At 51.3% G+C, this 22,223-nt stretch overlaps 1 protein-coding gene across 1 annotated transcript in view; it reads left to right on the top strand.

Moving 5' to 3' along the window:
• Positions 1–22,223, top strand: part of KATNIP (katanin interacting protein) — a 203,661-nt gene that overhangs the window by 97,886 nt on the left and 83,552 nt on the right. Inside the window, exon 8 of the mRNA XM_054714549.1 lies at positions 14,679–14,946. Within this exon, the coding sequence (XP_054570524.1) occupies positions 14,679–14,946 (268 nt within the window). The remainder of the gene's footprint in view (positions 1–14,678; positions 14,947–22,223) is intronic.

Genomic DNA, 22,223 nt, shown 5'->3' with positions numbered 1-22,223 from the left:
CTGACCAGGAATCAAACACTGACCTCCTGGTTCATAGGTTGATGCTCAACCACTGAGCCACTCAGGCCGGGCTACTTTTTAAATTTATTTTATCATTCATTCATTCATTTCTTATTTTCTATTTCAGTTCATTTCTACTTTTATCTTGATTCTTTCTGTAAACTTTTTGGTTTAATTTATTGCTTTGCTTCTATCCCACTCCCACTACACATCCTGGCTTCTTAAGTTAAATGTTTAATTTATTTATATTCAGTCTTGTTTTCTAATATATCAGTGTTAAGATTATACATTTTCCTCTGAACACTGCTTTGTTCTTATCCCACAGATTTGCTATTTAGTGTTTTCATTGTCATTTGTTTCTAATTAGTTTGTGATTTTAGGTTTTTTTCCTCCTCTATTTAGAAGAGTTTTTTACAAATGTTCCAAGTAAATAGTTTTTTTTATCTATTTTTGTTTTATTTTGTGTTAATTTCTAGTTTTACTACATTATGATCAGAGAATGGCTTGTTTGGTTTCAGAGAACGTTTTTTTGGACATTTCTGAGGTTTTGTTTGTGGTCTACCAGATCATTTTTATAAATGTTCCATGGTATTTCGAGAGAATAATAATTCTCTTTTTGGTACAAATTCTCAATCTATCTATTAAACCAAGCTATTCATTGAATTATTTACCGTGGTGATTCTTAAAGAATGGTCCCAGACTACCCATATCAGAATCACCTGGGCTGCTTATTAAAAACTAGGGGCATGGTGCACAAAATTCGTGCACTGGTTGGGGGGAGTCTCTCAGCCCAGCCTGCCACCTCTCACATACTGGGAGCCCTCAGGGGATGTCCTACTGATGGCCTGTGGGGAGCGGGCCTAAGCCGCAGTCTGGCCTCCCTTTGTGGGAGGCGACCGGGCTGATCAGGGGAAGGCACCAGCCGCATCACCCCGCTGCTGCAGCCACTGCTAGTCTCTGCAGCCACCAAGGTGTTTTCATCAACAAGGACTCTAGTTCCTTCACCATGAAAAAATGGCAACTTTCTTTAGGCATTTTCAAGATGTGTCTTTCATAGGATATGACATTTCTTTCTTTCTTTTTTTTAATCCTCACCTGAGGATATGTTACCATTGATTTTTAGAGAATGTGGAAGAGAAAGGAAAAGAGAGAGAGAAACATCAAAGTGAGAGGAACACTTTGATTGGTTGCCTCCTGCATGAGCCCTGACCTGGGCCCCAGCCAGGGAGGAGCCTGCAACCTAGGTACATGCCCTTGATCAGAATCGAACCCGGACCTTGCAGTCGGTATGCCTAGGCATTATCCACTGAGCCAAACCGGCTAGGACAGGATATGACATTTCTTAGCCCTCTAGCAGCAGACCTTCGTTTTTTTCTCCAGGAGTGTGGTGGAAAAAACCCTAGATCACCTTTTTGGATTCTTATTACCCAAGTTACTAAGAATATTACCAGTGGCATACAGGGAGCTTAGCCAGTGAGGGTCAGAAAAGGTGTTTCCTCTGTAGTTCACACCGATCGCCGGCTCCACACCTGCCAAGGCCTAAAGCCTCAGGGCCTGGGCAGGGGACCCCCAGCTCCCTCCGATCACCGGCTCCGCCCCTGCCCAGGCTCCCTCTGATCGCTGGCTCTGCCCCTGCCCAGGCCCCAAGCCTATGGCCCAGGCTTGGGGCCTGGGCTGGGGCCCCCCAGCTCCCTCCAATCGCCAGCTCTGCCCCTGCCCAGGGCTTTAGGCCTGGGCAGGGTCCCCCTTGGCTCCGATACAAGGCTCGGCCCTGCCCAGGAGCCCCCTGGCTCAGGCCCTTCCCAGGTTGCTCAGGACCCCGCGGGGCCTACCTCGGAGTGACCTGGGTGCCAAGAAAGTTCCCGGGACCCAGGCGTTGGGCACCTACGTATGCAAATTAACTACCATCTTTGTTGGGTTGATTTGCATACTCACTCTGATTGGCTGTGGGTGTAGCGGAGGTACGGTCAATTTACATGTTTGTCTATTATTAGGTATGATGTGAATTCTCATACTGCTCTCAAAGACACAGAATTGGATCTGGAATGCTTGGATTTTGCATTTCTTATAAGACTTCTGGGAAGTTCATATGCTCATTAGCAAACTGCAATAGATCCTACTTAATTTTTCTCTGTTTAATCCAGTTGATTTCCGTGAACTTGTCAATTTTCTCTTATATTTCTTTTTTTTTTTTGCTTTGTATATTTAAAATCTCCATCATATATTTAAAATTTCTAATAGATAGTGCCTTTTATTCATATGAATATACTAGCGTTCCCGTTGCAGGAAAAATCCTGCAATAGGATTTCCTGCTTCACTCTACCCCGCCTCCGTTCCTCCCTTGCAGCCCGCCCCGCCTTCTCCTCCGGCCCGCCCGCGTTTCCCTTTGGCCCCGGCCCCGCCTCCGCTCCGCCTTTGCCGCCAGCCCCGCCTTCTCCTCCAGCCCGCCCACGTTTCCCTTCGCCCCCGGCCCCGCCTCCGCTCCGCCCTTGCCGCCCGCCCTGCCTTCTCCTCCAGCCCGCCCGCGTTTCCCTTCGCCCCCGGCCCCACCTCCGCTCTGCCCTTGCCGCCGGCCCCGCCTTCTCCTCCAGCCCGCCTTCGTTTCCCTTTGCCCACGGCCCTGACTTCGCTCCTCCCTTCTCCTCCCCCCGCCCCCCTGGCTTGCTTGCTTCTTTGAAGCTTTACTCCCTTTTGCAGCTCTTGGCTTCTTTCGACACTGTCTTGATACGCAAATTAGCCGCCATCTTTGTTGGGGTAATTTGCATACTCATCCTGATTGGTTGGTGGGCGTGGCTTAGGTGTAGCGAAGGTGCGGTCAATTTGCATATTTGTCTATTATTAGATTAGATCAGTGTCATTATCTTCATCCCATTTAAAATAGTAGATGGGCCATTTCAATATGAAGGCTTGTGTCTTTCTTTAGCACTGGAAAATAGTAATATTATTATTATTATTATTATTATTATCATTACTAGAGGCCCAGTGCATGAATTCATTCACGGGTGGGTCCCTTGGCCTGGCCAGCAATCGGGGCCGATTGGGAGGGCAGGTCTGCTGCGGGGAGGGACCGTGGGAGATTGGCCTTGGCAGCTAGCTAACCAACGGCTGATTCTGTGAGGAATCGGGCTCCCTCCTCCCTCCTGTCTGGATCCGGGGTACGGGTGAACCAGATTCGGAGTTGTCAGAGCCCCCGCAGCAAGGTCTGGGTCAGTGCGCGTCATAGCTACCGGCCAGTCGTCCAGTCGTTCCGATTGTTTCGGTCATTTGGTTGTAACGGTCGCTTAGGCTTTTTTATATATAGAAGATTGTTACTGTCTTCCATTGTGTCTGTTCTGTCCTCTGGAGCATCTGGTGGACAAATGTTGGCCCAGATCTGTCTTTGCAACTGACTTAATTTTTCTTTCAAACTTCCTTTTTGTGTTTTTGTACTGTGTTTTTATAAAATTGTTTGGCTTGATTTTGATTGAGCTAGTTGTTTCTTTTTCATGGATGAAAGGTCCTCTTAAATCTCTCCAGGGATATGAATGTCCTGTGTTGTCTTCCTCTATACTGTTAACTCTCTTTCTTTCGGTATTGGTTCTTTTATTCATTTGGTGGCTATCATTCAGGGTGTTGATTTTTCCCAAATGTGTGCTCATTCTTGAGACTCCCACTTCCTCCGCTCATTCTGTTGGATGTAACCCAGCCCTGGTGATTGTGGAGTCGGGTATAACATGCTCTTGGAAGCTGTGCACCTTATCTTCCCTCCCAGGTCTGGGAGCTCCTAGTCTGCCTTTGGGATGGTGATCTCTTGTGGGGGGCATTGTCCTGCCTTCTGGCTCAGTACCCACACTCCAGGCTTCCATCGGTGGGTGAGCACCTCTGTACTTAATGCAGCCGGGAGCCAGCAGCCTTAAAAGTAGCCCCAATGAATGCCCTGTGATCTCTGTCTCTGTCTTTCAGGAATTCCTCAGAATTTCTAGTCTGCCAGCAGCATTCTTTATTGTTTGGTCTCTATCCCACCATCCCCATTCCATTTCCTATAGCCAATCTCAGCTCTGGCCAGGGAGGAGAGGCACTCGGGGCCTTGCAGCCAGGTAACAGTCAGGCAGCCTCAGTGTGCTGAGCCCATGCCCTTGCTCTTACATCACGCCACTGCCTAAGACAAGGATGTTTTTTCTTCATAGTGATGGGATGTTAGAGACTGCTCCAAAGTACTTCATAAATAAATTTAGCTTTAAATGAAAAAGTTAGGGCTCAAGTCACTTTATTCTGGGAAATTTGTGATCTAGGACCCACCAGGCGTGAGGCATTGGCTGGTAAGCCCTAGGTTGGGTTCTTGATGCTCATTATACTTGTAATTTCTTCCAGAATGGCTGTCTTTGTTGCCAGATTATAAATTCCATGAGAACAAGGACTCTATCTGTTTGGTTCATTACTCTGTCCAAGTACTTAGCAGTCAGACCTGCTAATGGGGACAAAGACATTCAGCAATAAACATTTGTTGCATAATGAATGAATGAAAGAAAAGGAGAACAAGTTAGTCTATACCCCCTCAATGCAGGGTGAAAATCCTTTCTGGGCCAGGCAGGTTAATATAAATGAGTAAAATGGCTCATATAAGGCAATAGGAGCTAGTGGGGATTATTGCAACTAACAGTGCATGCCGGGCTAAAGGCATTCAGATCCCAATTTTATAAAACTGCCAACTAAATGAGAGACATCGCTGGGGGTTGGCAGGGAGGAGGGGTGTTGGCTGCAGGCCAGTGACGGCTCCCCGGGGACTGCTGCTTCCTCTTGGGACAAAGTACCCGCTGCGCTTCATGCTCTAAACATTTGATCTTCTTGTGGGCAAAGTCAATAGGATCTGAGAAACAGAGAAGAAATGCAGTCATCTCGCTTTTAAACTTGCTGTGAAAACCAGACCTCTGTAAGAGCAATCCTGAAACACTGATTCATAGCTGTTCTCTCATTGTGTCCCTTCAACAACCTGTCAGCTTGTCAGGGCCCATTCCCACAGTAGAGGTGGGGGCTTGAGCTCAGAGACTTGCTTGGGGACACAGAGCAGCTGGAGTGGGCCCCGAACCCAGGTCCTGAACTTACACCTAGCTGACCCTTTCTGAGGGTAGTTAGAGGGTTAGTGCTTCATCTTCTAACACTTAACCCACATTTAACATGTTTAATGGCCTCAAGGCAGCTTTGTGTCCAAAGCTGTTACCCCAGGTTTCATCAGTTCCATTCAAGTCCTGGACAGTCACTGGGCCCTGACTTTCCTCCTTGGGGACAGTCACTGGGCCCTGACTTTCCTCCTTGGGGACAGTCACTGGGCCCTGACTTTCCTCCTTGGGGACAGTCACTGGGCCCTGACTTTCCTCTTGCTCAGAGACCGCTTGCTTCCAATGTGCAGGTGCCAGGAAAGGAATAAATGTGGGCAGGTGGCAAGGAGCCTGGGTTTGGAGTCGGACAGTTATTCATCCAAACCGGCTCCGCTGTTGCTAGCCCTGTGACCTTGGGCTGTACTTAGGTGCCCTGGGCCTGTAAGAAAAGGACACCGCTGGGGTGGTGAACAGCTGCCGTGGGATAAGGTGTGGAGAGAGCTTAGCTTGGTAATTGGTGGCTGCTGCTGTGGGTGTTATAGTTATTATCACTGTTATTGCAAACAGCTTTATGGTTGCCCAGGTTCGCTCTTTCCCTGGCCCAGCAGAACGAGGCAGGTCAGGCATGAGAGGCCCGGACCCACTGGCCAGCAAACCCTGCTACATTTCAGTCAGTGACCGGCCCCCGGCCCCCTCCCTGGCCTCCTCCCTGGCCTCCTCCCTGGCCTCCTCCCTGGCTCTCCGCGAGGGGGCCGGCTTGTGTGCAGTCCCATCGTCCACTCCCTCCAGCACGTTTCCGACCTGGGCTCCTGGCAAAGGGCTTTCTGTTGAAAGGGCTTTAACTATTTTAAACACTAAACATTGAAACTGCACATAACAAGGCTGTAAAGCATAGCTATAAAGTTACTTTCACAGAGAAATTTCTGGATGACGGCTTCAAAGCAACTGGTGGCGGCTCCAGCCTGGGGTCCCTTTGAAGTCTCGGCAAGTGGGCTTTCAAAGCCTCCACCCCAGGTCCACATCTTCCCAGACAGAAGGGTTTGAGCGCTTTCTCCAGGGAGTGTTGCTCCTTAGTTCATCCCCCTCCACCCTCGGAACAGAAGGTTTTAGACCACATGGGCATTATAAGGGCAGAGGTTCCTAAGGTTTGCTCATCCGGTGTGAGCAAACGTATTATTTTCTTTTGCGAAGAAGATGCCAGCCATGCAGAATTTATGCTTCTTTTTAATGGATATTTTGTAAATACAATTATGGCATTTAAATTTGTATTAATTGAACAGAAGTAAAATCAAATTGGAAAAGGAGGAATTATTGAAATTGAAATTTATTACAAGAGATTTTTCTGAAAATATCTTACCAGTTTAACAAATTATGAAAGAAACATTGAGGTCAGAGTTGCCCATCTTTTTAAACTCTGTTTCCATTTAAGAGGGATTTGAATTGACTCACTGACTCGGAAAATGAGGCAGGGCTGTACCACTCTGCCTGCCCTCTTCTGGCTTCTGCTAGCTAAGCTGAGGGCTTGGGTTTTGAACATCGCATTTTGCTCCGTGACGCAAATGTGCACAGTTGTCTAGGATACTCCGTCTCTACAGCTTCCACGCCCACCACCAGGTCCGCTCCCGCTGCTCCGGGCTGTGCTCTTCATTCTGACTGCACCTCCATCGTTTGGATTTTGTCTTCCGGGAGGTGTTTTGCTGACAGGCTCACGGGGTTATATTTCCTGAGTTTCTTCCTGTTGGATCGATGGCCTGTTGTTTTTAAGTCTGGACCACTCGACTGGATACAAAGTCAGACCTGCTGCTCGCAGCTTCTGAGTCTCTCCTTTGGGGACAGACGTGTTCCAGGGATGGGCACCCAGGGGCCTCCACCACTGTCCCTCCCACTACTGTGGGGAATGTATTTATTTGCAAGAGTTGGGACAAGATTTAAACATAAATGTAAATATATCATTATTTTCTAATTATAAAATTAGAAATAGGCTTATAAGAAAAAATTAAGTAAAGCAAAATAGAAAAGAAAGTCCCCATAATGTCACCCCCAGAGAGAACATTGTTAATAGTTTAATGATGATTTTTCCAGAGCTTTCATATGCACAGAAACGAATAATTATTTTTAAAATTGGGTTTATAATGACATGCTTCTCTTCACTTAAATGTGTATCTTGCTATTTTTTGAGGAAGTGGACACTATCTGCCTTGTTCTCTGGAAGGGCTGTCCAAGGCTCTGGCAGTGCCTGCCTACGATTAATTTAAGCACCTTTTACTGGTGAGCATTTGGATCATTCTCTGTTATAAAGATGCTCCAACAGTCTATATACTTGAGAGTGAAGGATAAGTTTTTAGAGGGGCTTGGTCAAAGAGTGTATATATATATATGTATATATATATATATTGCTAGTCAGTCATTTCTGTCAATTCTGCCTCCAAAATACATCTCAAAATGCATCTCCCGTTCCCACCTTCATCTTCCACCTGCTGCCGCAGTTGCAACTTCACCCTTTCTCCACCCTGGTGCCAACTTGGTATCCAAGCACCATAGTGATTTGTAGAAACAGAAATCAGATTTCTGTTTCTGCTTAGTACCTTTCAGTGGCCTCTCCGTGTCCATAAAGCAAAGTCCAGACTTTACCCTGAGGCCTACAAAGCCATGCCCTGGGTGGCCCCTGCTCCCTGCCCTCCCTTCACTCGAAGTGCACCACCCTCCGGTCACTGCCACCTGCTGGCCTTGGCCCTGCTGTTCCCCCTGCCTGTGCCCCAGACACTCACTGGGTGGCTCTTCATCCCCCAGCCTTCCTTGGCCAGCTTTCCTCAGGCTCCCTCTGCCCACCCACTCTCTACCCGTCTCCAGTCAGGCCCTTTCCTCACAGTTCCGGCCACATCTGGAATGCCGTCTCTTTTTCTTTAGGCAGCGGTTGCTTGCGGCTTTGCCACCTTATTCCCCATCAGCGCCCAGCGCAGCACCGCAGCATGCCTGCATGAGCGGTACATTAACAATAGCACTTGCCACGTCGCCCTCCCGGTTGACGGGGCCATGGCAATGCAGGAGAGTCAGTTTCACACTTGGGTAATCCAGAGGGAGCAGGAGCCGTGGCTGAGGGCACAAGGCCTGGCTCTGCCATTCAATCACTCTAGCAGGTTGGGTCAGCTAAGAGGCTGTAGGCCTCAGTTCTCCAGTTTGGGGGGACTCCAAAAATTCAGTCACTTAAAATGTGGGGTTGCAACATTGTGACGATGATGAAGAGGCTGCAGGGAGCCTGCTCAGCTGGCCATGGATTCGAGAATCCTAATGTCCCAAATCCTTCCTGGAGCTGGCTGTGCTGGGTGGCTCACTCTGCCTTAGACATCGGTGAGGATGACTGTGGGCCCTGGGATGACTGGGACTTCCTGGACAGTGACAGCAGTCTCCCAACGAGGAGCGTCCCAGCTAGCTGGCGCCCGTCTTATTGCTTTGTTCCACAATGACTGGCAAGCATATCGGGGCTCCAGAGAGAGGGCTTGCCCCTGCTGTCTCACTGGCCTTGCCTCCACCTATGCAGAGCCTAGAACTGAAGCTGTGAAACTTCAGGTCACCCAGGAACTCAGTTTCCCTGTGGAGGAGCAGGAAATCCCTCGACCTCCCCACCGCAGTCAGACGTTGAAGACATGAGCCGTGACCTCAGTCTGGCTTCCGGGAAGGTTGCATGGATCACCTCAGTGCCCTCAGCTGGAAGGCCTTGTTACTGTCTTTTTTAATGCCATTGATGAATATGTGCTCACTTTAGTGCATGGCTTTTCACCCTCACCACTAGACACTGGGCCAGATAATTCTTCATTGTGGGCAACTGTCCTGTACATTCTAGGATGTTCAGCAGCATCTCTGGCCTCTACCTACTAGATGCCACTGGCACTCCCTTTGCCCTGTTGTGATCCAGAACTTCTCTTGTCATTGCCACATATCCTCTGGGCGTCAGAATCATCCCCGATTCAGACCGCTACTTTAATGAAACAATTCTGTGAGGCAGGGATTTGTTAACCCATTTTTATGGATGAAAAATGCAGATTGGAGGAGTTAGTAACTTGTTAAGGGTCTCAATCTTATGCCACCTCCAAGGCACGTGGGTGCTCTCCACCCCTTCTTACGGCCACTACCTAGTCACCAGCATAAAATAGTCATTTAGGAAATATTTGTCAAGCACCTACTATATGCCAGGCAGTGCTCTGTTTGCTCAGTAACTACCAGGGTACTTGGTATTGGGCAGGATGGGAGGGAGGAGGTGTGAAAGATAGACAGCTCTGTTCGTTTCCTATTGCTGTTGTCACAATATACCTCAAACTTAGTGGTTTATCTTACAGTGCTGGAGGTCAGAAATCCGAATTCAGTTTCACTGGTCTAAAATCAAGATGTCAGGTCCTAGCTGGTTTGGCTCAGTGGATAAAACATTGGCCTGTGGACTGAAGGGTCTGGGTTCGATTCCAGTCAAAGGCACATGCCCAGGTTGCCAGCTTGATCCCCATTGGGGGGCGTGCAGGAGGCAGCCGATCAATGATTCTCCCTCACCATTGATGTTTCTCTCCCTTCCTCCCTGAAATTAAAAAAAAAAAAAAAAAAAGATGTCAGCAGACCTATATTCCTTCTGGAAGCTCTAGAGGAGAATCCCTTTTCTCCTTCAAAGCCAGCAGTGTAACATCTTTCCTCCTCCCTGACCTCTGCTTCCATCCTTATACCTTCTCTTTCTGACTCTAATCCTCTTGCCTCCCTTTACAAAGACCCTCCTGATTACATTAGGCCTATCTGGATAATCCAGGATAATCTCCCCCATCTCAAGATCCTTAATTTAATTACATCTGCAAAGTCCCTTTGTAACCGGACAAGGGGTCTGGGCTGCCTGTCACTACTGGAGCCAATTCAGCAGAGACAGGGTTGAATCATATGTGAATGTTTATTCCAGTACTGCAGGAGTTTTGGGAGAGCAGCAGGTCATCCACAAAAATCTGTTCTGCACCTCCCTATAAGCCAGCAGCTTATATTGGGTAGAGCAGCGGTCCTCAAACTTTTTAAACAGGGGGCCAGTTCACTGTCCCTCAGACCTTTGGAGGGCTGGACTATAGTTTAAAAAAAACTATGAACAAATTCCTGTGCACACTGCACATATCTTATTTGGAAGTAAAAAAACAAAATGGCAAAAACACCCGCATGTGGCCCTCGGGCCGTAGTTTGAGGATGCCTGGGGTAGAGGGACAAAAGATCACATGGGGAAGTAGGCAAAAGGGTATGTCAAATGGGCAGTTTACAGGTAATGCAGGATGGAGATTTGCAAAGGACTGGGGGTTTTCAAGGGGCTGGTGATATGCAAAGGGCTGGGGGTCTTCAAAGGGCTGATGGCTCTGGTTTCTGCAACAAGGTTGTTAATCTTTCTTTTTTTATATAAAGGAGATATATATATTTAAATATATTTTAATTGATTTCAGAGAGGAAGGGAGAGGTAGAGAGAGATAGAAACACCCTATATAATAAAAGGCTAATATGCAAATCAACTGAATGGCGGAATGACCGGTTGCTATGACATGCAATGACCATCAGGGGGCAGACGCTCAATGCAGGAGCTGCCCCCTGGTGGTCAGTGCACTCCCACTAGGGGAGTGTTGCTCAGCCAGAAGCCGGGCTCATGGCTGGCAAGCACAGTGGTGGTGGCGGGAGCCTCTCTGTCTCCGCTGCAGTGCTAAGGACGTCTGACTGACAGCTTAGGTCTGCTCCCCAGGCAGAGCAGGCCTAAGCCGTCAGTCTGACATCCCCTGAGGGCTCCTGGACTGTGAGAAGGTGCAGGCCTGGCTGAGGGACACCTCCCCCACAAAGTGCACGAATTTCATGCATTGAGCCTCTAGTCAATGATAAGAGAGAATCATTGATTGGCTGCCTCCTGCAGCCTACTGGGGATTAAGCCCACAACCTGGGCATGTGCCCTTGACCTGAATGGAACCCGGGACCCTTCAGTCTGCAGGCTGAGGCTCTATACACTGAGCCAAACTGGCTAGGCCAAGGTTGTTAACCCTTTGCACTCACTTGCTTTTTTCTCGAGCTGCTACCGATGCTATCCGTGTCGAGTCACACTCGACATCCGAGTGCAAAAGGTTAATCTTTCCATTATAATAGGCAGCATTTCCAGGTGAGCAACTCCCAACCAGGTTAGAATGTGCCTTCTTTAATCAGAACAAAACAATCACGGTTAACAGAGCATGATGAATATTTCTTACTAGAGGCCCGGTGCACGAAATTCGTGCACGGGGGGAGGAGAAGTGTCCCTCAGCCCAGCCTGCACCCTCTCCAATCTGGGACCCCTTGAGGGATGTCCGACTGACCTCTCACAATCCAGGACTGCTGGCTCCCAACTGCTCGCCTGCCTGCCTTCCTAATTGCCCCTAACCGCTTCTGCCTGCCAGCCTGATCACCCCCTAATCACTCCCCTGCCAGCCTGATTGATGCCTAACTGCTCCCCTGCCAGCCTGTTTGCCCCTAACTGCCCTCCCCTGCAGGCCTGGTCCCCCCTAACTGCCCTCCCCTGCAGGCCTGGTCCCCACAACTGCTCTCCCCTGCAGGCCTGGGTCCCCCCCAACTGCCCTTTCCTGCAGGCCTGGTGCCTCCCAACTGCCCTCCTCTGCTGGCCTGATCACCCACAACTGCCCTTCCTTGCAGGCCTGGTGCCTCCCAACTGCCCTCCCCTGCTGGCCATCTTGTGGTGGCCATCTTGTGTCCACATGGGGGAAGGATCTTTGACCACATGGGGGCAGCCATCTTGAGTGTTGGAGTGATGCTCAATCTGCATATTACTCTATTATTAGATAGGATAAAGGCCTGGTGCATGGGTGGGGGCCAGCTGGTTTGCCCTGAAGTGTGTCCCGGATCAGGGTGGGGGTTCTTTTGGGGCGTGGGGCGGCCTGGGCGAGGGGCATGTGGTGGTGTGTCGGCCGGCCACGCACCCCAGTGACCCAAGCAGAGGCCCTGGTATCTGGGATTTATGTATCTTCTACAATTGAAACTTTGTAGCCTGGAGCAGAGCCAAGCCTTCTGCTCACTCTGTGGCCGCAGCCATTTCTGTTGGGATTTATTTACCTTCTATAATTGAAACTTTGTAGCCTTAAGCAGAGGCCTGGGCCGGCAAGGGCAGGTGGAAAGCTTGGCTTCCTCCATCGCCAGGGAAACCCAAGCCTCCCTCCTGCTCTCCATGGCTTCAGCCATCTTGGTTGGGTTTATTTGCATATTCACTCCTGATTGGCTGGTGGGTGTGGCAGAGGTATGGTCAATTTGCATATTACTCTTTTATTAGATAGGATAATTATGTTCTATTTCTGCCCTAACACCTTTGCCATATAAAGTGATATTCACTGGTCCCAGGGTTTAGAATGTGGACATATTTGGGGGCAACTTATTCAGCCTACAGCAGTCTTTCCTCTAGCCCCCAAAGATTTATTTCCATCTTACATACAAAATGCATTCATCCCATCCCAAGTTTCCCAGAAGTCTCAACCCATTACCGTATCAACTCAAGTCCAAAATATGTATAAGTCTCCTCTTTGTCATCTAAATCAGGTACGGGTGAGATTCTGGGTATAACTCATATTAGTGCCAAATTCCTCTCCATCTGTGTGCTTGTGAAACTAGAAAGGCAGTTATCTGCTCCTAAATGCAACGGCAGTCCCCATTACAGAGGGGAGAAAATGAAAGGAGGAAAGATGTCATCAAACCCAAGCCATCATAAAATCCACTGGGCCAACTCCATGAGGTCTCAAGGCCCAAGAATAATTCTGTGTGGCTCAGGGCTCCACCCTCAGGGCCCGTGGCTCCACTCTTGGAGTCATCCTTCTTCTTTCCTGAAGGGTAAATGTACTTGCAGCGAAGTAGTGTTATCAACCTGTTTCCTGCCTGTCGAATTTTGGGTGTCTGACAGCCTTCTTTTATTTTCTCCTCTCTCTCTCTCTCATTCACTTCTAGCTGGCAGTGTTTCTGCTGGATGACATTTTAAAAAACCATATGGGTCTCCTATGTATGCCTCTAGAATTCATTCCATTAGACAAGAGGTTCCTCCATAGATCTTTCCTGGATAATCCCATCTCTACTCCTGGCGCCTGCTGAGATATCTAAGGGGATCCACGAGCCCATGTCTGATCTCTTCAAAGAGCCCTCAGTGTGATTGAATGCCCTAAACTTTGGATCCTCTGCAATATTAGCCAAAGGTTGTTCAGTCACACCCTTGGTTTTCTCTCCAGAGCATGCTTTCTGACAGGGAATCTCCTAATTTAATGTCTTTGCAACCCAAATAGACTGAGAGTTTCCCAAATCATCAAATCCCAGTCCCTTTTTACTTAATAATTTCCCCCTCAGACTGTCTCTTTCCTCTCACATTTTTTCCTGTGCAAGAAGAAACCAGACTGCATCTTCCACACTTTGTTTGGAAATTTCTTCAGCTAAATATCCAAGCCCATCATTGACAGAGTTTCACTTACCACATAACTAGAACACAGTTCAGCTGCGATTCTGCCGCTGTATAACAGATGCCCTCTCCTCTAGCTCCCATAGCATGCTCCTCGCTTCCTCACCAGCGGCACCGTTAATGTGCATATTTGTCATGGTTTGTGTAGGATTATTTTTCTAAGATGATCCGTTTTCCACAGTGCTTCTCACTTCCTCAGAAGCCCTCACTGAATCATGGGGCCAGGGATTAGGACTTGGACATCTTTGGGGAGTCATATTCAGCCTACCCCAGCCACTATTAAACCACCAAACCTTTATTGATTGCTTTCCTTTCCTCCCACGTATGTTAGATACTATGAGGGCTACAGGAGTGGTATAGCTAGGCTAAGCAAACATTCTGGTTTGCCCAAATAGTACATAGTGTAAATGTAGTAATATTCTTTTTCAGAAGTATCCTGGCTTTGCTGATGAATTTTCTGATCACTCTTATTTTAATTCTTGGCCTTAAAATTATAAATCTACAATCTTCTGAGACAAAACACATTAAAAAAATTGTCAAGCAGTTATAGCTAAGTACTAAATATTGTGACATTTAGGTGCTTCTAAACATCCTTCAGTACACAGGACAGCCCCCACAACCATGCAGCAGTCATTTACCGTCTGGAATTTCAGGCTCATCTGGAGGCCTTTGGGATTTCATATTCAGATACGGTCCCTGGGCCAGCAGCACCAGCATCGCCTTGTTAGAAATGCAAATTCTCGGCTCTGTCCAGAACCCACTGAAGCAGAAACTGTGGGCAGGACCCCACAATCTGTTTTAACAAGCCCCAAACCAAAACATCTCTCTCTCTCTCTCTCACATGCACACACACATGTGCACACACATACATGCACGCGTGCATGCACACACATTCTTAGTGGCATGCCAGGCATGTGAACAGCACAGTTAATACTGTAAACATTGTTCTGTTCAGAGTTGCTTGTGTGTCCCTGCCTTTTGTTTTCTTGTCTTCAAAGTGATGACAACACGTGGGTTGAGATGATTTGGGTAAATGTTAGTTTGGCGGGGATATTTCTTTGGTTCTAATGATCTATTTCAGATGATTTTAATCAAAGTGACCTATTTCATTTCTCACTTTTCTTGACCTTTGGCAGGAGCTAAGAAAAAGCCTAGAACTTAGTGTAAATCTACAAAAGAAGCAAAAGGACTGTTCCAGTGACGAGTATGACTCCATTGAAGAGGATGTGGTCTCTGAGCCTGAGCCTGAGGACCAGGCCCTGGTGGGCAGTCCCAGACATGGCACCCCTCTTTCCAGGGGGGACTCCATGTACAAGGATGTTCCTGAGGACCAGGAGACGGCAGGATCCCCTCCCCGGGGCCCAGACACCCTCGTGGTGCTGGAATTTAACCCGGCTTCCAGAGGTAAGCTCTGCCTTGTGTGGTGTTTCCTTGTCTTTGGTGTCTCTACATCCAAGAGTAGGACTTAAGTTTCCAGCCATACTTTGAGTTCAGCTTGGATAGACCGTCCCACAGGCCAGAGAGATGTATCAGTCAGGTCTCTGCTGGTTGCAAGAGGCAAAGGCCTCAAATGACCCTGAAATTCCAGGTGGTACATGTCTGGCAGTTGTGGGGGCGCCCTGTGCATCGTGTGATGTTTAGCAGCATCTACACGCCAACTGGCCTAAGCAAAAGGGACTGTGTTGGCTTGGATAACGGAGGAGTCCAGGGCTTAGCAGGACTCATTCCTCTCCCCTCCCCTCCCCTCCCCTCCCCTCTCCTCCCCTCCATTCCCCTCCCCTCCCCTCCCCTCCCCTCCCCTCCCCTCTCCTCCCCTCCCCTCCCCTTCTCTCCCCTCCCCTCCCCTCCCCTCCCCTCCCCTCTCCTCCCCACCCCTCTCTCCTTTGCCTTTCCCTCCTCTGTTCATTCCCTTCTCTTCTTCCCTTTCTCCCTCTCACCTCTGCCCCCTTTTGTCTTGTTTTGGTACAGTTCTCAGGTAGGCGCTCCGCATACAGACACAGAATTGAGACACTGCTTCTCATGGCTTTGCAACTCCATCAGAAAGTGGATTTTTCTTCCTAAAAGCTCCAGCAAAAGTCCCAGCCCTGGGTTTTAAGCCCACAGTGGGTCACATCTCTGAGCCAATTACTATGGCTCTGATTGGCCAGGTCCAGCTATGGGTGTGGTTATCACCACCCAAACCACATGCACTGATAACAGTTTCCAAAGGAAAATCAAGGCAGATCTGAAGACGGGGAGAGCATGATGGGCAGACGGAAACCACAGCTGTCCACAGAGGAGGCTTTTCAGACAGTACCCGGGAAAGTAGAGTGAAACACAGTGGGCATGGGCCGGGCCTGCCTGCTGCAGTCCTGTTCTCCACCTTGGCTGGCGGCTGGCGGCCTCTCTCCCTCCTGCTGGGGTGCCCTATCAGGAACCAGATTTCAAGCCCAGCCAGGGGGGCAGCATGAGTGAAGCTAGGAAGAGAAATGGGGGATGTGTGAATCAGGCTCTGTATCAGTCCACTCGGGCTGCCATGACAGACCACAGGCCGGGGGGGGACCGCAGGCCAGGGAGACCACAGGCCAGGAGGACCACAGGCTGGGGGGACCATAGGCTGGGAGGGACCACAGGCCAGGGAGGACAGAAGGCTGGGGGGACCATAGGCCAGGGAGACCACAGGCTGGGAGGACCACAGGCCCGGGAGGACAGAAGGCTGGGGGATCATAGGCCGGGGAGACCACAGGCCGGGAGGACTACAGGCTGGGGGGACCATAGGCCGGGGACACCACAGGCCGGGAGGACTACAGGCCAGGGGGACCACAGGCTGGGGAGGACGGAAGGCTGATGGGACCATAGGCCGGGGAGCCCACAGGCTGGGGAGGACAGAAGGCTGGGGGACCATAGGCCGGGGAGACCACAGGCCGGGGAGGACAGAAAGCTGGGGGACCATAGGCCGGGGAGACCACAGGCTAGGAGGACCACAGGCTGGGGAGGACAGAAGGCTGGGGGACCATAGGCCGGGGAGACCACAGGCTGGGAGGACCACAGGCTGGGGAGGACGGAAGGCTGATGGGACCATAGGCCGGGGAGACCACAGGCCGGGAGGACTACAGGCTGGGGGGACCACAGGCCGGGGAGGACGGAAGGCTGATGGGACCACAGGCCGGGGAGACCACAGGCCGGGGAGGACAGAAGGCTGGGGGACCATAGGCCGGAGAGACCACAGGCCCGGAGGACTACAGGCCGGGAGGACTACAGGCCGGGGAGGACAGAAGGCTGGGGGACCATAGGCCGGGGAGACCACAGGCCGGGAGGACTACAGGCTGGGGGACCACAGGCCGGGAGGACCACAGGCCGGGAGGACTACAGGCCGGGAGGACTACAGGCCAGGGGGACCACAGGCCGGGAGGACTACAGGCCAGGGGGACCACAGGCTGGGAGGACCACAGGCCAGGAGGACCACAGGCTGGGGAGGACTGAAGGCTGATGGGACCACAGGCCGGGGAGACCACAGGCTGGGAGGACCATAGGCCGGGGAGGACAGAAGGCTGGGGGACCATAGGCCGGGGAGACCACAGGCCGGGAGGACTACAGGCCGGGGGGACCACAGGCCGGGAGGACTACAGGCTGATGGGACCACAGGCCGGGAGGACTACAGGCTGATGGGACCACAGGCCGGGGAGACCACAGGCCGGGAGGACTACAGGCTGGGGGACCACAGGCTGGGGAGGACAGAAGGCTGGGGGATCATAGGCCGGGGAGACCACAGGCCGGGAGGACTACAGGCTGGGGGGGACTATAGGCCGGGGACACCACAGGCCGGGAGGACTACAGGCTGGGGGATCATAGGCCGGGGAGACCACAGGCCGGGAGGACTACAGGCCGGGGAGACCACAGGCTGTGGGGACCACAGGCCGGGGAGGATGGAAGGCTGGGGGACTACAGGCCGGGGGGACCACAGGCCGGGAGGACTACAGGCTGGGGGACCACAGGCCGGGGAGGATGGAAGGCTGGGGGACCATAGGCCGGAGAGACCACAGGCTGGGAGGACCACAGGCTGGGGAGGACGGAAGGCTGGGGGACCATAGGCCGGGGAGACCACAGGCCGGGAGGACCACAGGCTGGGGAGGACGGAAGGCTGATGGGAACATAATAACAGGCAGCCACACCCAGGGGTTGATGTACCAGAGAGAACGTTTGTCCCTCAGACGTGTGTCTCTCACCTGCAAACCCCTCGTGGGCTGTTCCCTCGGACTAAATCACCACATTTCCTCTCCTCTCTCCTCTGAACCCTGAAACTGGGCTCCCTGTTTTCTCCTCAAGACTTAGCTCAGAGGCTGCCTCCTCCGAGAAGCCTTCTTTGCGCTCCCAGCACGGCCTACTCTCGGTGCCTCCTCTACTCCCACAGCATCATCATGGTGTGGGGCTCGCTGACCCCAGCTGTAGGGCTCGCTGACCAGCTGTCTCTCTCCCCTGCCCATGAGCTCTGCTAGGGCACAGGCCAGCTCTTACCCTCCACTGCATCCGGCCTGCAGCCCTCACCTGGCACATTCCAGCACTCAGAAAATCTTTGTCAAACAAATGAAGGAGCTGTGCCCACTAAGCCTCCTTGAGGCTTCTGTGTGTCCCCCCACTGGGTATGTTGCTGTCAGGGGGTGGGGAGGGTGGGGAGGTGGGGAGGTGGGGAGGACCAGGAGGGGGCTCTGTCAGGAGGCTGACCAAGCCCCCATCCTGGAAATGGAGGGGGAGGGGTCATGAAAGTCACTTCCTGGTGTGAGGACCAGCCCCAGAGGGAGAGCTGGTGGACCCTATGCAGTGTGAGAGGGGTACTGGGGCCTAGAACAAAGAGGGAACTTTACTTTCTTGACAGTTTACTGCTTTTCACAGTTAGATTGCCTGGCAGGCCCTGCATGGACCATGGTGATGCCTGATCTGTGAGCACAGAGGGGGCATGCTGTGTCCTCCTGCCACCACAGCTGCCCCCTTTCATCAGCATCTCTTCGTTAGCCCCCTCTGGTGGCTTCCTGAGCCCCAGCAGGAGACAGATGCCCTGAGAAGAGCAGGAGGGAGGCCCACGGCCGGCCTGTTGTCAGGTCTCTGCAGACCCCCACGTGGGGCTGGAGTTCTGAACTAACCCTAAGCTTTTACTCAAGATCAGTCAGCTGGAATCTGGAGAGATGTGCTTGTTCTGAGCCGTTCATTCATTCATTCATTCACTGGACACACATCTTTCCCAGGCAGGGTGCTGGGACAGCTGGCCCAGTCCCTTTTCCTACAGCTCTTCATCCTAGCAGGGAAAACACATAAATAACAATTGCCAGTATTTCTCGAGTTCTTATTAACATGAACCAAGCACACTATTCCAGGGGCTGTACATTTAGTCCTTCCTTTAATCCTCACCACAACCCCAGGCAAGGACTTGTTTTACAGACGGGGAAGCTAAAGCACAGAGCGGTCACGTAGCTTCCAAGGTCACAGCTGGAAGGGGCGGAGTGGGGTCCAGTCTCCGCACTGTGAGCCCAGAGCCTGCGCTCTTCACCACTGGGCTAAACAAATAAACCAGGTGGTTCCAAAGCGACAGCCGGCCCGGAAGTCCCCCACCCTCTGGTTTTCCTTCTGAGTTGTGAGACAAATGAGAGAGAGGCACAGGGCTCTGACAGAAGGAAGGCGAATTACTGCCTTTCCTGCTGATAAGAGCTGGATGGGTGGCTATTAGGGACTGCCCCCTGAAGCAGACAGACCCCTACCACACAGATGTTGGCGGACTGGACCATGGCGGCATCAGTATGGCAGCGGGAGGCCGTGTGCCCTGAGAACGGTGGGGCGGCTGGAGGAGGGAGGAGGGTTGAGCCCTGATGGCTTCCGGCCCCAGACCCATCCCATTTGTCCTCCTTGTGAGTGGAGGCAGTGAGTGTGCAGCACAGGGAAGGGCAGACGTTATTTTCTGATAACTGGGAAAGGGGAGGGCTGGGTTAGCTGAGGAATTCAGAGCCCTGAAGTTGTGAAGATTCTAAAACAGGCCACTGGTTGGGGGTAGGGGCCAGAGAAGCCTTCCCAGAGGAGGGGGCGTCTCAGCTGGGACAGGAATGAGGAGGAGGAAGCAGCCGTGGGAACAGCATCCCATGCAGGGAACAGCAAGCACAAAGGGCTTGGAGAGGGAAGAGCTGGTGTACCTCGGGACAGAAGAAGGGCCAGGGAGCGTGGTACAGATGAGGCCGGCAGTGATCCCAGTTCCTTTCCAAGAGGCTGGGTCCTTGGAGCCTGGGAAGTATCCTTTTCAGACTTCTGATGGCTAAGGCAGGCCTCCTGGCCACAGTTTCTACAGGACTGTCTATGCAGAGGAGGCGGACCGTAGATAGGGAATAAAGTAGTTAAGGGCAGGGCTCCGAGCCAGACAGTCCTGGTCAAATGCTGGGTCATCGCTTGACCTTGAACAAATGGCTTGGCCTCAGAGTCCTGCTCTGTAATAGTATGTATTCGTTTCCTTTGGCTGCTGTAATAAATTACCATAAACATGGAGGCTTAGAACAACACAAATTTACTGTCTCACAGTCGTGTTGGTCAGAAATTTGATGTGAGTCTCACTGGGCTAAAATCACAGTGTCAACAGCGCTGTGTTCCCGCAGGGGCTCCAGGCAAGGACCTGTTTCCGGGCCTTTTCCAGCTTCCACAGGCCCTGCTTTCCTTGGCTCAGGCCCCTTCCTCCATCTTTAGAGCCAGCAACGTTGCCTTTCTGTGCCTTTCTTCCATAGTCACACCTCCCCCTGGGCCTCCTCTTCTGCTGCCCCTCGTGTGTGTGTGTGTGTGTGTGTGTGTGTGTGTGTGTGTGTGTGTGTTCTCTTTGTTGTTATTGTGGTAAAATATACGGAACGTGGAATCTACCATTTGCATCATTTTTAGGAGCAGCTTGCTGTTAAGCGCACTCACATTGTTGTGCAGTCATCACCACTGTCTTCAGAAGTTCTTCATCCCAAACTGAAGCTGTTCCTCTTCCAGGCACCCCTGTGATCACAGTGGGTCCACTGGGATAATCCATGATGATCGCCTTATCTTAACCTTAGCTGACTAGCCTGGCTCAGTCCCCTTTGCCACGTAACCTAACATGTTCACAGGTTCCAGGCTTGGACGTGGCCATCTTTGGGGGCCATTATCCTGCCCACGGTCTATCTGCTAGGATGGCTGGGGGGCAGATGAGACACGTGTGCCAAGGACCTAATGGTGCCTGGGCTCTCAAGAGCCTGTCGCTCTTACCATCACTAGCGTGTTTTCAGCACTTGGGGAGCCAGTCTTGTGGGCATTTGCCCCTCCCATGCTTTGTCTTGCCCCATTGGACACAGGGGGTCGTCACACACTGGGCTGCGTTGGGCACTGGCTGTCAGGCCAACAGGGAGCAGCTACTGCAAAAGTGCAGAGAAACATGGGCCCTTCTGAAGTCAAGAGGGGAGCGGGGAGGGGTTAGGGCAAGTCTGACCTACTCCACATAGTCCCCAACATCTTCCCTGAGCTCCCAAGAATCCTGTGGGACCCTTGATTCTGGGACTCCCTTTCCTTGGGGCCACCATGAGCCCCAGGACTTCCTCTGCTGGTACATATCACACCTCATTCAATAGGTACTTTCCAGGTCTCCTGCCTTCCAGGCCAGGGGTCCAGCCTCCAGTGCCTAACTCTTCCCCTGCCTGTGCTGCATGCTGTGCAATCACTGCCTGCCGCCCGGTGGTCCTCCTCCTTCGGCTCTGACTCTGCTGGCTGAGGCCCTGGAGCCCTTTTCCCTAAACTTGAGCCATTTGCAAACCCTCTTCACAATTTTTTGCCATCTCCACAAACTGCCTGTTCGCTGTTATTTAGCCAGAACCTTTCTTTTCTCCTTCCCTCCCCTCCTTTCTTTTCTTCACAATTCTAGGATTGTTCCAGCAGTAATGTTTGTGAAATCAAGGGTTGATATGATGGTTACATTTTTCCCACACACATTCAGGCATATAACTGCTTAAAACATTGTTTGTCCACGTGGCATCTGGAATAATCTGTCCCACCAGTGGTCCAGGTGCCCCGCTTTGGGAAACATTGACTCTAAAGCGTGGCCTATGGGCCCTCACTGTCCACTCACCAGCCCAGGCCCCAGCCGCTCACCTGCCACATGCCTTCCAGCTGTCAGGCCTTCGCACATGCTGTTCCCTCCCCAGCTTCGTGTCCCTGGTAACATCCTAGCCACCCGGGGGTGCTCCTGACTGTCTGCTGCACACCTGGTGCTGTCCTCCATGCTGCATGCTCTCATGCCCTGGCCCCAGAGCACTCCGCCCCAGCCCTGCTCGCTGCTCCATCCAGCCATCCTTCCCTCGCAGGCTGTAACGTGTGCTTTACTGCGTTCTTTCAGCTCCAGGGGCCTCGGTTGCACCATTATTTTATCTGCCACGCTGCCAGTTAAACCCAACACCTACTCATAAATGTTAAAATTTGAGAACCTGTGTGTGTCCTAGAATATTTCATTTATTTGCCAAAATGCATGGTGGCTTTCAGCAAACTTGTTTCGTTGTCTGCGTTATCCACATTTCTGACTCCAAGCTAGCATGATGCCTGGCAGGAGGTAGGGTTCAGTAAATATTTGTTGAATGAATAAATGAACGAACAAATAAACAGATGCCTGAGCAGAATGTCCCAACTCTGCTTGCATTCTGTATTTGACATATAAACTATTGTTTTCC

Source organism: Eptesicus fuscus, chromosome 4 (genome assembly GCF_027574615.1).
Source record: "Eptesicus fuscus isolate TK198812 chromosome 4, DD_ASM_mEF_20220401, whole genome shotgun sequence".
Lineage (NCBI taxonomy): Eukaryota > Metazoa > Chordata > Mammalia > Chiroptera > Vespertilionidae > Eptesicus > Eptesicus fuscus.
Note: the sequence above shows the minus strand (reverse complement) of the source record. Positions and strands in the feature narration are given on the sequence as shown.